Raw genomic sequence first — 17,638 nt, 5'->3', positions numbered from 1 at the left:
TGGCCTTCCCAGCCTCCTTCTCTTTCCCTCCCCAACACCTCAGCTAGATGGGCAAAAAAGCCCCTCTAGCTGAAATACAGAGTGGGAGGAGCGCAGAAGGGAAGATCGCTTCCACTGCTCCTCCAACGCTGCACTGGATGGAGCCCTTAGGCACTGTAGCTCCAATAAAAACCAGCATGCAAACAAACAGACCTGCTTACACACCAAAGGGCTTCCTGAATAAAAAGGTCTTTGCCTGCCGGCAGAAGGATACCGGAGAAGGAGCGAAAGCAGATTCTCTTCCCTGCCAGGCAAACATCAAAGCAAACAGAAAACCATCCTGGACCCAACAACAGCCCAGATGTTGCAGAGAACTCACTTCTCTCTCTCCCAGAAACAACTTGCTGTAACTGCCTGCTGTCCTGTGGCTGCAGAGGCTGAGGGGAAGGACAAAGTAGCTCCATAATCACCAGAACTGGGCTGCTGGGTAGTTAGCATACTACCAGCCCAGCAGGGAAGGTCAGATTCATCCTTACTAGATTTAAATACCTGTCAACACTTTCTTCTGGCACAAGCCAATTTCCCCCTACCCTTCCTCTCCCCTTGCGTGCTTAGTCGTGTGTGTGTGTGTGTGTGTGCGTGCAAGTTAGTGTACTTCATTTTTAGAAAGTATACAATAAAATAATGAAAAAATTAAAAATGAAATCACCTGTAAATGTGGCCATGATGCCTCAAGGGTAGGTTCATCTTCTTCTGGGTCAAACTCGTTGCTATCACTAGGAGGAAGTGTTCGGAATATATTGCAAGAAACCTAGAACGTTGAGCAAACAAAATTAAAAGCCGTTCTTCTACAAAGATAACAAATTCCAGAGGCTTGGGTGCAGTGATATAAACATACCACTCAGGAGATCCAATCCTTCAATATTTTCTCACTAAAGTCTTCCAGCCTCTGTCCCAGTAGCGTTCCTATAACCCTAGCAAGCTGCTGTTCTGTTACAATTACTCTCATCTATCAAGCTCATTATAATTTCCACACCCATGAAGATTGCAAAGGAAAACCATTCAAAGACACCAGAGTTCACCCAAAGTCCATGAGTTGTTCTTGTGCATTTTCTAATGCGTTATTCTTAGGCAGGAGCAATTCCTATAGCGCTTTATGGATTACAAAGTGCCTTGACAATGCTTGTCTCATTTTATCCTTCCCATAAGAGCAAGTAATCAGGCCCTGCTAATTCTAGTGAAGACACAGTTCTATGCAACAGCACTATGCTTCTTCTTCTTTTTAATGAACCGCCCAGAGAGCCTTGGCTATTGGGCAGCATAGAAATGAAATAAATAGTGGTGGCAATAGTAGTAATAGTAACCTAGAATTAAGAGTTATCTACCCTTCTTTTGGTACCTTGGGTATGAAGAATAGCTCATATTCCAAGAAAGGGAAGTTACCTGATACTGACACAGTCCACTGCAATAGCTGCACCTTAATGGCCCACTTCAAGTGTGTATGCAGCCTCCAGTAGAGATGTGAAGGCCCAGGAAAAAAATGGAAAAATTCAAGGGGGGAAATCGTTTTGTTTTGATTTCCAAAAACGATGTACAGTTTCAGATTATTAGAATTTTTGTGCATTGAGGACAAGCAAGTCCTAGGTTGCAAACTGAGACTACAACTCTCAAATGCAAGAGCAAGATGCATTTTTGCCTCTAGGGGGCACTGCAATTGAAGCAGAGACTGAAGCTGATAGCTATAGCGATAGCTCAGAAAACAAGTCGGATTAAATTTCATGCATCTTGAATCTCTCCCCTCCTTTTTTTCTGTTCTTTTTATGGGAATGGGTGATTTATGTCTGCTTGACACTGTGGAGGACTAGAAGAGAAATAAATAATTGTCTTTGTTACTAATGTTGATGGTTTCTTCTGGGGTTTTTTAAACTGGCAAAACCAAAGAGGTTCCTTACTGTTCAGCAGCTTGTAGCTCCATTTGTTACCAAAATAAGTAAAAATTTAAATAAGTAAATCAATTTGTAATAATTGTTTGAATACACTGTACTTCTATTTATTTTATTTATTTATTACATTTTTATACCGCCCAATAGCCGAAGCTCTCTGGGCAGTTCACAATATACCAAATGTAATAATTTTATACCAAACAAACTAGTACATAATTACGTTTTCTATTCCTATAGTAACACTTTCAAAATGCTAATATTGATAAATAAATCATTTATTCTGAAAATTTCCAATTTCCCCCTCAAAAAAACCCGGGGGAAAAACAGATTTTTTTTCCATGGCTTCAAAATTTCTGAAAATTTTACATCTCTAGCCTCCTGTACTTCTTCCTTAAAATGTTCAATTAATTCAAATGTAAAGGAGCTATCAATCAGTAGGGATCAAGATAATTTTATTTTCACAACACCTCTATTAGGTAGAAGCTGAAATACAGTGTCTTGCCCAAGATCACTGAATGAGCTTTGTGGCAAAGTTTGTCTTTTAGTATACTGAAATGCATGGAGGCTGGCTGCCTTATTACTGGTCTTTAAGATGGCTGATAAAAACTAAACAGTTCCGCTGAGCTTTCAGCGATAATTAACACTTCTTGGTTTTAGAGAGTTTCCCTGATTTATTACAATGTATGTATATGTTTTGTTTAAAAAAATGGAAATGGTATATTTTAAAATGGTTTTATTGCAAATCGACTGGAGCACTCATTTGGTGGAAGAGTGATTAAAATGCATTAAAAGAATACATAAATAAAATACTATACTGTACTTTAAACACACAAATCTTCCTGAACATCTAACTTGATATAGACGTAGTAGTTCATAAAGAGAGGTGGGAAACTTGTGGTCATGCAGATCCTTTGGCCCATCATGCCTTACAATCCCTCATCATCACATCATCCCTCACCATTGGCTATGCTGGCTAGGGCCATGGCAGTGGTAGACCAAAACATCTGGAAGAACACAAGTTACTAATTATGGATATAGGTGCCTGGGCCGTTTGCTAGGCGGTTTTTGTTTTGGTGGTGTTTTTTTGGTCAAACAAAACTCATATAAAATAGCTACTGTTACACTAAAAATAATTTAAGCCAGGAAGCCAGAAAAGCTCATTTGAAAAGGAGCTATGGGGATGCAGAAACACGAAGGAAGTATGAAAGTGGATTAAAATACTGAGGAACAGCAACCAGGAAGTAAAAGGCTTTATAATTAGTCTTTCCTTTTTCTACCACAAGAGGGTGCATTTTGATATACTACTAGTAGAACAGGCTGATTTTCACAGAAATCTTTGGTATGCACAAATAATTTGCAGCATTTGAAACTGAGAGAGATTAATCTATCAACAATAGATAACATCACGACTGGATTAAATTCGTCTTTGGAGTTTGTTTGCTAAGAGACAAACTATGTGTTATTTTTCCACAAATTTTAAGATCAAGTACCAGTGATCATTCATGGGATCTATTTATTAGGGGTGTGCAAAGTGGGTCTTCTCTGCCTCAAAATTCTATCTGTAGCTCCATAGAGGTGATTCTCTGCCTCGATTTTGGAGCCCCTTCCCCTCTCTCCACCTCACTGAATTACCCTCGAAGAACTGTTCAGTATTCAGGTAACTGGTATTAACAGGTATTTATCATTTTTAAAGATAAAGTGATAAAATTTGGCACAGTGATAGCTCTTAAGGAGAGCTTTAGCCCCACCAAGTTTAAATCAAATCAGTTCATGCTTTGATTTTTTAGGAATTTTTAAATGGAAATTAACAAAAATGCTTACATCTGCATAATTTTTATACTTAAAGAGATGAAACATGGCAAGGTGATAGCTCTTAATGAGGGCTTTAGCCACACCAAGTTTGAATGAGATCCATTTATACCTTGAATTTTTAGGGGTTTTTTTTTTTAAAAAAAATCCTCACTCCAGCCTTCTCCAGCCTGGTGCCCTCCCGATCTATTGGACAGAGCCCACCCATCCCCCCGGACCCAGCCACTGAAATAAAGAGCCTGCCTGTGTCTTACTTAGGTGTAGAAGCTTTCTCACTCACCAGCCAGCCCAGCAGCACTTTCACACTGTGGAAATATGGATGATTGACTTCTATGAGTCTGAGTAGAAACTCTCTCCCTCCCCCCACCCCACGGCTAGAATCAGCAGCAAATGTTTCCCACTTCCCTGAACACTGCGATTGGAGGAAATCATGGTCAGGGAAAGCACTGTGGCTTTTCCTGTTGGTTAGCCACAGAAGCCAATAGCAAAGCTACCCCTCACCCCACTCAGTGTCTTCCAAATATGGAGACACACACACAGAGCAGGATAATTCTGGAGGCTTTAGAAGCTCTGGTTGGGCTCATCTCTGCTCTGATATTAATCGATGGGTTTGGAATCGGCCAATCTCTGCTCTGGAAGATCGAATGCTCTGCAGATTTTCATGGTTACCAGATAATTCTGGGGCGGAGTGCACACCCGTACTATTTATGCTACTCATGTAATATGACCAATCCACCAAATTGCTTATTTATGTGATATAGCTTAGCATAGTGACCAAAGATCCCTGAGGTCAAGTCTTACCTTTCCATGAACTCACTAAATGACATTAAAACAAGCCACAATGACCCTGTTCAGATGCTCTAAGCCATGGAAATTAAGCATTTTGAGCTAAACATTATGGCTTAGCGTATCGTGTGAACCATGACTTAGCATGTCATGTGAACCATTCCTAATCATGGTGGCTACATAACCATGGTTTAAACATGCTCACTAGCCATTTGCTGCAAAAGGGTTCATGGCCTAACTATGGCTTAGGGTGTCGTCTGAATAAGTCCAAATTCTCAACCTCAATCCCTACAATCTCCTCTAAACCACTATTTAAATGCCAAGTACTATTCAGTTTTTCTCCTGAAAGTTGTTTCTGATTTCCTTCACTACCACCACTACCATTGTATATTTACAAATGAAAACATTCAACATGACTGATATATAAGCAATTTAAAGCTACTTGTTGCTGAAAGTGACAAAATTAATGTGTCCTAAAGTAATACTGGTTAGCAGGCACTATGAAAGGCTAGGATTGTTGAAGTCAAACAGAGGTGGGAGGTTAACCCTTTCCTCCCCTGCTGTGTTTCTGATGAAAATCAATCCTTTGAAGTTACTATTGCACTGCCAGGAGGAAATCCGCCACTGGCACCAACATTTCTAGAACATAATTAAGAAACAGCAATGAATTTGAATGTCCAGCTAAACTTTATTACCATGTTAACATTTTCATTAGTATACCATCACTATATACAGTAAAGATGCAACTCTGTGCGTGCTTACCTGGGACTGAGCTCCATTGCTTCTGAGTTAAGCCACAAAGGATGCTGACAATATCATAACAGTAGACAAAAGTAGCTGTTCTAAACCTATTTTTCAAATACTAGAAAAACTCATTTCCAAAACCCATAGCTTCTGATTCTGAACTTTAAAGTCCATAAAACCAGGAAAAAATGAAAGTTTTGCATGAATTGAAACAAGCGTCTAAACTCTTTCACTGTTTATACCTTCACTATGAACCTCTATTTTCAAATATTAATCTGTTTATTTCATGATGCAGAAGATGCGTGAATCTGGAGTCGGAGGATGTGTTGTACAAAAGCCTTACCACCGTGTTGCAGAAGCAATATAATATGCTTGGCAGACTCCAAGACTGCACTCTGGCACCAATAAAATGAAGATGTTCTGTACATGGCAACATTTGATAGCATTATTTTATCATGCCCTAACCAATGTGTGTTGCTTGTTTAGTAATTTAGTCAGAAACCCTATTCTGCTGTTATTGTACCCAATTTGCTGAACATGTAATCAGGGAGTAGAGCTGCACCGCTAAGGCCACCCCTGATGTCACACACTGCATAACACCATCCAAAGCATTTGTACGTCTTTATTTATTACATTTTTATCCCGCCCAATAGCTGAAGCTCTCTGGGCATTACGTATGGCATGAACATCTGCAAAGGGGAGTCCTACACAGGTACCTACACACATAGGGCTCCTCAGCGCAGACACATTGGATGGGGGGGGGGGGGAATGGGCCATGTGCAACATTGGAGGCAGGACTCTATGGTGCAGATATCTGGGGGGCAATGTAAGAACATAAGAAGAGCTGTGCTGGATCAGACCAAGGGTCCAACTCATCCAGCATTATATTCTGTTCACAGTGGCCAACCAGCTGCCCCAATGGGGAGCTCACAAGTAGGACATAAGTGCAAAGCACCCTCCTGTTCGTGTTTCCCAGCAACTGCTATAAATACTGCATACTGTCTCTGATATTGGAGATAGCATATAACCATCATGACTAGCAGCCATAGATAGCCTGATCTTCCATGAACTTGTTTAATCTCCTTTTAAAGCCATCTGAATTGGTGGCCATCACTACATCTTGTGATAGCAAATGCCACAGTTTAACTGTACTCTGTGTGAAGTACGACAATGGAACCAGTGACCTAGGGAGGTCGTGGGCTCTCCCACACTAGAGGCCTTCAAGAGGCAGCTGGAGAACCATCTGTCAGGGATGCTTTAAGGTGGATTCGTGCATTGAGCAGGGGGTTGGACTCGATGGCCTTGTAGGCCCCTTCCAACTCTACTATTCTATGATTCTGTCTCTCCTGAATCTCCCACCAGTCAGCTTCATTGGATTCTGGTATTATGAGAGAAGGAGGAAAACTTTTTCCTCTCCACCTCCCCCACACCATGCATAATTTTGTACACCTTTATCCACCATTTTTCTAAGCTAAACAGTCCCAGACACTGTAATTTTTCCTCACAGGGGAGTTGCTCCCGTCCCTTGATCATTTCAGTTGCCCTTTTCTACACCTTTTCCTACTCTATAATGCCCTTTTTAAAATGCAGTGACCAGAATTGTACACAGTATTCCAAGTGAGGTCGCACAGCAGCTTTGTACAGGGGCAGTATGATACCGGCAGTTTTCTTTTCAATTCCTTTCCTAATATACAATTTGCCTTTTTTCACAGCAGTCACACACAACATTGGGGCAGGACTACACCGCATATCCTCACTCCCTGAATACAGGGAGCACTGTAGCAGCATAAATTGCCAGTAACAATATTATTTTAAAACACTGCTTTAAAAAGTGTTTCCCCATCTGTCTGATAAAGAAAATATTTCTCAACCCACCTACCCCCGAATTCTAAAGAAAACTAAACACCACCCCAAAACAAAAAGGAAACAGACTTCATTGCAGTCTTCCCCTGCATTTTCACATCTCTATCTTGTGAAATAAGATAGAGATAGATCCTGCACAATCCGAATTATGTTAGCCCAGGATTCATTTTGAAATCTTGGTACAATTAAACCATTTTTCAACCTTTAAGAGCAAAATCTGCATGTGTAATGATTCAGACTACAGGGTTAACCATTTCTGGTGAAATTTTATTTATTTGCAGCATTTGTACCCTGTTCTTCAGCCAGAAAAGGTTCCCAGGGTGGCTTACAAAGATTAATAATGTCACAATGTTGAGCTGGACCTTTCACAAGCATCAATTTTATTAAGTTAAGTAGACCAGAGGAAGGTCTTCTATTTTTAGTAATATACTGCATTCTTATTATCTTTTTAAAAACTGGAATAAAGTTGAACAAAACAGTGACGCGCAACATGCTTTAGTCGTTTTAAAAGAATAATTTGGACACATTAGCCTTTTTGAAAGGTAAATCCATTAAACAGACCAATTAGCACTATCCATTTCCAAATGGGTGCAGCACTTGTGTACAGAGGAATCCCCCATGGAGCAAAACAGAGCCCTGTCCCCTGCCCCTTTTATGTATGGTACAGTCAGTGCTCCGAGCCATTACAGAGAGTAGGAACTGTGTGCATACCTTTGATATCCTCATACAGCCTTTCTCCTCCATTTACTCGAGGAATGTGTTCATGCTGTTTGACCAAATAGAGAGGGGGGGATGCTGGACAGGAATGAGACGCAGACCTTCCGTTCCTTGCAATGGCCTGGCTTGTTGACTGTGTGCACAACACTGAGGCAGTAGAAAAACAGAACTCTGTAAAGATTCTTATGCCCTATGGGGGAATTGATTTCTATGCAGGCACTACACCCACATAAAGAGGGATCACGTCCAGTAAGTATGTTCTTCCTTGTCATTGTCCACAAATTCACAAAGTGAACAACCGAGACGATAAGCTCAACAAATATGAACCTATGCAAACCTGTGTCAGAGCAGTCACAGGAATTCCGATTTGTGAAAGCTTCATCTTAAAAAGAAACCAATTAGTTAAGATTCAGAATTTCTAATGGAAGTGCTTTGCTACACTGCTGTTATTGAAAGCCAGAGAAGTATTTGCTTTATAAATATTTATCTGTGGATAATTTACGCAATATTTTTCAAATCAAAATGCAATTTCAATAGCACACAAGATTAATTAATAACACAGATTAATCTATTAGACTAATACTTACTAATCTGTAATAAGAATGGAATAGGAAAGATTCCATTCATTAGCCCATGAACCCACCATCAAACAGATGCAACATCAGCACATCACCTTTTGTGAAGATGCTTGCAATCCCATTATCTTATCCTAGGCACTCCTTGGGCTGCTACATCAACTCCAAGGTTGTCTTTGCATAAGCAGCCAACATTATACACCTTTATGTGCTTCAACTGCAGGAGAGGCCATATACTCTGGATCACATGTTGGTAAATGCCAAAAATATGATGAATGAATAAGGCACAACTCTGAGTGGTGAACTACACTTTAGATTAGGGGACTGCAACTTCCAGCACATGTGGGGCTCAATCTGACCATGGAGGGTTGAGCACCCTCTGTGAGCCCCGCCCCCTGCCCGCCCAAAGCTTTACCCAGGGGGCAGGCAGGGCAAAGGGGAATCCCTTTGTTATCTCCAAAATTTGAGATAACCTATGGATTTTCCTGCATCACTTCCTGCATGGCTTGCATACCAATCAGGAAGGAGCCTGACTTGGCTGGGGCTTGCAGGAGTCAACTCTTGCAAGTTACAGCAGAATCCATTCTGGGAGTCCCTTCCCAGTTTGCATGCAGCAGACACCAGAGAAAAGCAACTGTAGGATGGGGTGATACAAAGCAGAAAAATGGCAGAGGCAAGTGTTTTATTCTTTTCCATCTGCCATTGCGCCCTCTTAATGAAAGGGGAAGGGAGTTAAAGAGGTTTATTATATGTGTTTCAGATTGTAAGCCTCTAGGCAGGGTATCACTGTTTTATTTGTATATTTTGTACAGCATCAAGTACATTGTTGGTGCTAAATAAATAAATAAATAAATAAGTGTATGTGAAATGTCTAATTCAGACCTAAAACTACACATACTTGCAGGGAAAGGGAAGTGTGCATCCACTAAATTACTCCAATTCTACAGAGACATTTCTAGACATATAATTAATTTAGAGGGGAAGGGGTTTCTCATCCTATGTAGTGCACCAATCATATTCACAAAGTATTGTTGCTTTTAAATTGGAGAACACCATTTTAATGTGTGTGTGTGTGTGTGTGTGTGTGTGTGTGTGTGTGTGTGTGTTTAAAAAAATGGCTTGCGGATGGTCCCTCAGTCAAAACTGAAGAGTAGTGATAGGAATTTCTGGTGCTGAATCTGCACAGTTGAAAGGGGAGGCAAGTGAATGAATGTCTCATGCTGACTTATATGATAGAAAGCAGGTGTGTCTCCCACAGTGGTGTTGCCAACAACAGGTCATTTACTTTGTCCTACAGAACTCAATGGGCCCACTAACAAAAAAATGCAAAGGGATTAAGAACTGGCAAATACACTACTTAAATATTTACATGAATTACATATACATATACCTCTTTGTATGTGTGTGTGTGTTCACATGCACATGGGAGAGAGGCTCATTCTTATGTGTGTACAGGATTCATAGCTGCTGCACCCAGTTATATGGATACTTGTTTATCAAAAATGTAAGTGGACATAGTTATCTATTTTAAACAGATTTTTTCTGAGCTGCTGGTTCAGCCTTAGATTATGTCAACATTCTTCTAAACAAAGACAAATATAGGTATCCCAGAAAGAGGAAAAAGTGCTCTTCAACATTTTTATTAATGATTTGGATGAGGAGGTGCAGGGAACGCTTATCAAATTTGCAAATGACACCAAATTGGGTGGGATAGCTAATACCCTGGAAGACAGAAACAAACTTCAAAGTGATCTTCATAGGCTGGAGTGCTGGGCTGAAAACAACAGGATGAAATTTAATAGGGATAAATGCCAAGTTCTACATTTAGGAAATAGAAACCAAATGCACAGTTACAAGATGGGGGATACTTGGCTCAGCAATACTACAAACGAGAAGGATCTTGGGATTCTTGTAGATTGCAAGCTGAATATGAGCCAACAGTGCTATATGGCTGCAAGAAAGGCAAATGCTATTTTGGGCTGCATTAATAGAAGTATAGCTTCCAAATCACGTGAGGTACTGGTTCCTCTCTATTCGGCCCTGGTTAGGCCTCATCTAGAGTATTGCATCCAGTTCTGGGCTCCACAATTCAAGAAGGACGCAGACAATCTGGAGTGTGTTCAGAGGAGAGCAACCAGGATGATCAGGGGTCTGGAAACAAAGCCCTATGAAGAGAGACTGAAAGAACTGGGCGTGTTGAGCCTGGAGAAGAGAAGATTGAGGGGAGACATGACAGCACTCTTCAAATACTTAAAAGGTTGTCACACAGAGGAGGGCCAAGATCTCTTCTCGATCCTCCCAGAGTGCAGGACACGGAATGACGGGCTGAAGTTAAAGAAAGCCAGATTCCAGCTGGACATCAGGAAAAACCTCCTGACTGTTAGAGCAGTACGACAATGGAATCAGTTACCTAGGGAGGTTGTGGGCTCTCCCACACTAGAGGCATTCAAGAGGCAGCTGGACAACCATCTGTCAGGGATGCTTTAGGGTGGATTCCTGCATTGAGCAGGGGGTTGGACTCGATGGCCTTGTAGGCTCCTTCCAACTCTGCTATTCTATGATTCTATGATTCTATGATTAGACAGCTATTGAAGGGTAAATCAACTGGTGCCTAAAGTAATTTTGGATTTAAAATATAACTAAAACTGTAAAGTGAAGCATTAGGGCAAAAATTCCCAACTTCAAGTATAAGCTGAAGGAATCTAAGCTAGCGGTTGACCAAGAAAGAAATCTTGGGGTTGTGGTGGACAGCTCAATGAAAATGCCAACCCAATGTGCACCTGCTGTGGGTTAGTCATAATTCCATGTTAGCCACAATAAAAAGGGAATCAAAAATAAAACTGCCAGGGCCATATCCCCCTTATACAAATCTATGTTAAGGTCACACTTAGAATACTGTGTACAGTTCTGGTCACCACGTCTTAAAAAGTACCGAAAAGAGCAAGTAAAATGATCAAGGGGCTGAAGCAATTCCCCTATGAGGATAGGTTACAGCAGATGGGATTGCATAGTTTAGGGGAAACAGCAAGTGGGGGGGGCATGATGAAGGTGTACAAAATTATACATGGTGTGGCAAAAGTTGATAGGGAGACATTTTTCTCCCACTCTCATATAACTAGAACCCAATGGAGTCATCCCATGAAGCTGATGGATGGGAGATTCAGGACAGATAAAAGGAAGTACTTCTTCAAACAGCATGATGTCAAACTATGGAATTCACTTCCACAAGGTGTAATTATGGCCACCAATATAGATGGCTTCAAAAAGAGATTGGACAAATTCATGGAGGATAAGGTCATTGAGGGCTACCAGTAACAGAGTCTGTGTGCCTACGTATACCAGTTGCTGGGAAACATGGGTGGGATGGGGGTGCTACACTCATGTCCTGCTTTCCCGTGGGCAGCTGGTTGTCCATCCTGACAACAGAATGCTGGACTAGATGGACTTTTGGTCTGATACAGTATGGCTCTTCTTATGTTATAGTAGCTACCACATTCAGACTGCATGCATGGGATCTAAATTGAAAGAAAGTATCTCCAACAAGCACACACATGGCTGAAGTTCAGGAAACTGAAAGAACAGGTGCCATTATTGAATAGATCCAAATAGTTTAGTTGGAATGGTTCTTTTAATCTAGCTACAGTGACTGCTGACATCACACAACTACTCTAACTGCTTCCTTTATATCATATTTGACTTCTGTTTTCCTAATTCACTAGTCCCTAATTCACTAGAAAAGATAACATGTATATTTTAATTAGGCAAACGTTTACTGGCATGGCAAACAGCGAACTGAAATATGAAGTTATATATGTGAAGCTCTTCATTATATTTTTAACAAAGTTTTGTTTTCAACATACTGTATAAAGTCAATTATATGTTTTAAGCCCTGATGGTATATCGATCAGATTTCTCTCTGCCACCCCGCCCCACACACATACCTCTTCCTCTCACATACACTTGCGTGATTCACATCAAACAATTTATCTGTGGTCAATATTTGTAGAGAAGCATAATGAAGTAAAAGGACACTAAAACATAATGGAATGTTACACAAGCCAAACAGATTGCACAACGTCTGTAGAGCTGTAGAGCTAAAAACTTTTCTTTTTCCTAAAGCTTTTAAAACTTGATTTTGTTCTGACTTTTATACTGCCTGTTTGGTGCATTCTCTTCCCCACCTTACTGTTTTATTATGATTTTATTAGAATGTAAGCCTATGCGGCAGGGTCTTGTTATTTATTGTTTTACTCTGTACAGCACCATGTACATTGATGGTGCTATATAAATAATAATAATAATAATAATAATAATAATAATAATAGCTGTATGTGAAGACAATAAAATGAACCAAAAAATACCTGCTGCTAATAAGTAATAATTCAAAATAGTCAACAAGCAAAACAATTTTTAGTTTTAGCTCCCTTCTGCTCAAGTTACCTTAAATATTGCAAAAGATTTTAAATTACTTTACCCTCAAAATTTAATATTGTATGTATTCTTTATAGATTTTAAATAAAGCAGCCAAACCTGGACAGGCTGGCTCAAACAGGGATAAATGACAGTGTCATGTAAGCCACAGAAAGTATATTAGGGACTGTCATATCTAAGAAGTTTAACAGTCACTGTTGACAATAGATATTTTCAAAGCCAGCTTTCAGAACTCTGGAAGATTGAATTCTAAAGCATGTTTTAAATGCTTTGGTGCATATGTTAGTATTTGTCAAAGACTGTTAACAACACAGCTGTTTCTATATATTTTAATCCAGATTTAAGAGCACTGGCAAAGTTTTTGCACATATCTTCCTGCAGCGCTAGAAAATATTAATATGTGGTTGTCACAGGAACGAAGGAAGCCAGTCTTCTGAGTTTGTTTTTTTAAACTACCCTAATTAGCCAAGGTTCGGCATGTTCCACCTACTCACACAACGTACTTCCCTAAGTCTCCAGCTCTAGGCTTTCTCACAGTTGCAACTAGGCTTCAACAGGCAACCATAATTTCCCTCAAAGGAGACGCACCCTTGCAGGCTTACTGGAAGAGGGTGGCATATTGGAATAGACTCAGCCCATCACTTCTTGGGTTTCCCCTATTCTTACTCCGCTAAAGTCCAGTAAGGTTGTCAAACTACTAAACACATGGGGTTTTGTAACATAAGGATTCATACCAACTAGGAAAATTTTAATACAGAAAACATTTTTTTAATAATTCCACAGAGAGGTAGAAAGACAAAGAGCAAATGAAAATTTACAAAAGAAATAAAATAATAAAATCAGGGTAAATTCTAGATATAGGCTTGTGGAGATGGTACTATAAGCTGGCCCTATAATTTTATTTAGCTCCTGTGCAACACAGTCAAAACTTCAACTGGACAAAGAGACAGGACTTCCCCAAGTCATGGGAAGAAATCTAACATTGAGATAGAAATCTAAATTCTGACTGCTTCAGTAAGCCAATGTTTTTTCTCTTTTTTTCAGAGATTTCAGAAAGGGGAGGGATAACCCGTAGGGCACTGGCTCAATTGGCTTCAAGGGACTGAACCTATTTAAGATGCTAATTTCAGCTCTCAACTAATGTTCACTAGGATCCCAAGGTCAAGTGACCAAATGAAGTATTTTCTTTGCCACTAGCCTATACTAAAAAAGATTCTCACCCACCCCAACCCCGGGCCCTCATGACCATAGGCAAAGTCTAGACTGCTAAGTTTAAAGTGGATAGACCATCAAGTTAGGTAAGGAGAAAGAGAGTTACCATGGCTGGTCACTTTGCTACTGAGAAGCTCCTCATCAATGAGTTTCCATATCAAAGGAATACACATTTCTTAGGACTGACAGCCCTGCATAGATACCTCTCTATCAGCCTGCCTTCATGGAGGCAGTTTGAGGTTTCGTTATGGAGCTTATGATATCAACCAGAAAAAAGAATTGAGAGCTTTTCCATCACAATGGCACATCACATGGTCAGTATAAACAAGCTAAGGACAGTAAGTCATTGTGCCACTGGGTCAGGAGAAAATATACAATGAATACTGCACCACAGAACATCACATCTGTGTCACTGTAAGCAGATTCAAGATGTACACCAGCAGTGTAGGTCAGCACCACTGTGCTGCGAAGTACGGTTACGCAAAACTAAGCATACTTGCTTTATCACAATATGATTTATAATGAACAAGACCTCCTGACCTTCCACAAGGGAACGGTCTACCTTGACTGGAAGTAGCTCCCCTGAATCTCAGGTGTTTCATAGCACTGACGAGATGACTCAAATTGGAGGTGTTGGGGAATGAAGCTAAGATTTTCTAGAATGCAAAGCATTTATTATTCCATGCCCTGTCCCATGCACAAAATGGTTCTGCAGGTCAAATGGTTCTGCAGGTCAATTATGTTAATGGAACTGAGCATAGAATTCAGTGAATTTAGCATGTACCAGTATTAGAAAGATAAAACAAAATTTTTAGTCCTAGTAGATGAAGATAAAAGGTGGGAAAAGTGTGGACAATGCCTGGTTTGAGAAGGTCCCTCACAAGTTAGACCATAGGCACTACTGACTTAAAACAGCCCTCTATCCTTCTCTGGTGTCTATTATGTCTTCCTGCCTTGACCTTACTAGCCATTTAAACCCTATCGTCATGCAGCAGCTTCCCTCCTCCTCAATCTCTCCCACCCATATCCCTCAGGAAATTCACTCCTTGCGAAAATATGAATGCCACTAGCAACATAGATCTTGGAAGGAGATGGAAATGTGCAGAATAAATAAATACAAACAAATACTTTGAACGTGCATATTCATTCCAATTGCACATTACGGGAGTCTGTGGAATTGTAGGGGTGAATGCAGAAAACACACAACCCTGCATAAGTATATCAAACATCAAGGGAATGAGAAAAGTCCAGATTTTTTCCCAGGGGATTAAACCACATCTGCTTTTAGTTTGGGGAGTCAGTCTTTTGATGACACTTTTTAAAATGCAGTATCATGACAATGAATCTAATGAGTGTTAAAAGGAAAGGATGATGCATTTTTCAAGGGTAAACCTGCCACTGGTGTCATAATGAAAGGCAGAGACTGCTCAGCTAGAAAGGTAAAAGTTCCCCAGCAGGAGAGGACAGATGAGACCTGAAGGGGAAACTAAATAAAGGCAACAGCATGCAGTGGTAGACTGGGATAGCTAAGTTCTTTGTCCATTTCATTTTAAAAACAGCAAGATGTAGAAGTAGAATAAAATTATATCAAACTGAGTCAGTGACACATTTTTTTCTCCACTGCTGAAAGGATCAACTTACAGCACAGCCCCCAAGATAAAGCTGTCAATAGGCAAACTTAGGCCTAATCTACACCAAGCAGGATATTGCACTATGAAAACAGTATGAACGTGGTGTATAAAAGGCAAGAGCCACACCAAGCAGGATATAGCAGTATGAAAGCGGTCTATGGTATCTGTCAATGGGCCCCAACAGTTCTAAGTGCATTTCAATACTGCTATAAAGCAGTAGTGTGGCTCCTGCCTTTTATATACCACTTTCACAGTGCAGTATTCTGCTTGGTGTAGATTAGGCCCTTGTTACTGAATCAGACCTTAGATTTTGCCTATACGTATCCCATTAATAAAATCAGTTACGTCTGATTTTTAGTTAAATATGTATAACTAAGGATTGTACAACTAGGGGGTGGCGGGAGGCAGAACTCAGTGGCAGAACTCAAGCTCTGTATGCAGAAGATCCCTGCCAGAACTCATGCCAGAAACCATGAAGAGCTGCTGCCAGTTGCTGTTGACAGTACTGTGCTAGAAGGACCAATGGCCTGACTCAGTGAATGGGTTCACACAATCACGGAGGGGGAAATAGCCACAGTGGTTTACTTCTCCTGCTGCATGTCAGGGATCTGTCAGGGATGCTTTAGGGTGGATTCCTGCATTGAGCAGGGGGTTGGACTCGATGGCCTTGTAGGCCCCTTCCAACTCTGCTATTCTATGATTCTATGTGCTGGGGAGGCAGGATTTGCATTATTACCCTTGCTGGTGCAGCTTATCATGTCATGTGAAGCTGGCGAGGATGGCTTGTTGCTGTGGTTAACCACCCATACAGAATACATGGGCTGCTTTAGGGTTCTGAGGTAGCTAGTTAACAACAGCAACAAGCCACCCCTGCCGGGTTCATATGACATTGCAAGCCGCACTGGCAAGGGTAATTATGCAAATGCAACCGGCACATGTGGCAGGGGAAATAAGTCATTGTGGCTTATTTGCATTATACTGGGCCTGTTTCCTCAAGCAAACAGGCCCAGTATAAGGCAGTTTCCTATGTTCCTTTGGATGCATATCAAACATTTTGTTTTTCCTACAAATACAAGCAGATGGTACTGGGATGTGATACATGCTTCTTTACATTTTGTTTTTCTTTTAGAACTGCCAAGAGAACAATACCATTAGGCAGCCTATTGAACTGTTGTAAATAAATAAAATACTGTATCTCAATTAAGCAACTGATATATCATATAAACATTAAAACTTATTTCATCATATATTTTGGGCTCTACCAGATGCTTAGGATAAATCAATGTTTCTTCTCTGTTATTCTAATGCACAATGTATTAAAATCAGACTTGACTTATTGTGCAACCTCCACGGATAGTTATAAAACATGGAACCAATGGCAATGAACCACCAACAGGTATACATCATGGAACCACTTCCAGAACTAAGTACCACTTCAAACATGCAGTAAAATCTAGCACAGACACAGCCTGTATATGAGCTGTGTACATTTTGCACAAAAGCATTGTATAAAAGCTTACACTGTTGGTCTGTCCACAATTTTCTGTGTGACTGCAGAAAGCATGTTGAATACTGCCTATTGATCTGAATGGGCAGTATCCAACAGGGGGCAACTGCTAACATAAACAATGTTGCAGTAACGTAAACTAGTCTATTGTAGCTGGTGTGCCAAATTCCCCAGGTAAATTACACTAGTGCAATGTAATTTACTTTAGCAGTTGCACCCCTTCAGAAACTAGCCAATATAAAAACAGATAATATCTATAGCCAACTATCTTCAACTTCAGAAGGAATAAAACTTAATAGCAGTTTATTGTGCCAACCATGGGCTCTCTTTCTGGGCTGTTCCTGTCTCTGGGCATTATTATTATTATTATTATTTGTAAACCGCCTAGAGAGCTATGGGGCGGTATATAAATGCAATAATAAATAAATTAAGAAAACTATG

The 17,638-nt window shown here is 40.4% G+C and overlaps 1 protein-coding gene across 4 annotated transcripts in view; it reads right to left on the bottom strand.

Annotated features, from left to right (window-relative positions):
- Positions 1-17,638, bottom strand: part of PPP2R5E (protein phosphatase 2 regulatory subunit B'epsilon) — an 82,064-nt gene that overhangs the window by 21,915 nt on the left and 42,511 nt on the right. For all 4 annotated transcript variants that reach the window (XM_063118144.1, XM_063118145.1, XM_063118143.1 and 1 more), the window contains exon 4: positions 689-790. In XM_063118144.1, the coding sequence (XP_062974214.1) occupies positions 689-790 (102 nt within the window). The remainder of the gene's footprint in view (positions 1-688; positions 791-17,638) is intronic.

This window comes from Elgaria multicarinata, chromosome 2 (genome assembly GCF_023053635.1).
Source record: "Elgaria multicarinata webbii isolate HBS135686 ecotype San Diego chromosome 2, rElgMul1.1.pri, whole genome shotgun sequence".
In the NCBI taxonomy this organism is placed as follows: Eukaryota; Metazoa; Chordata; class Lepidosauria; order Squamata; family Anguidae; genus Elgaria; species Elgaria multicarinata.
This window is presented reverse-complemented; position numbering and strand designations above follow the sequence as displayed.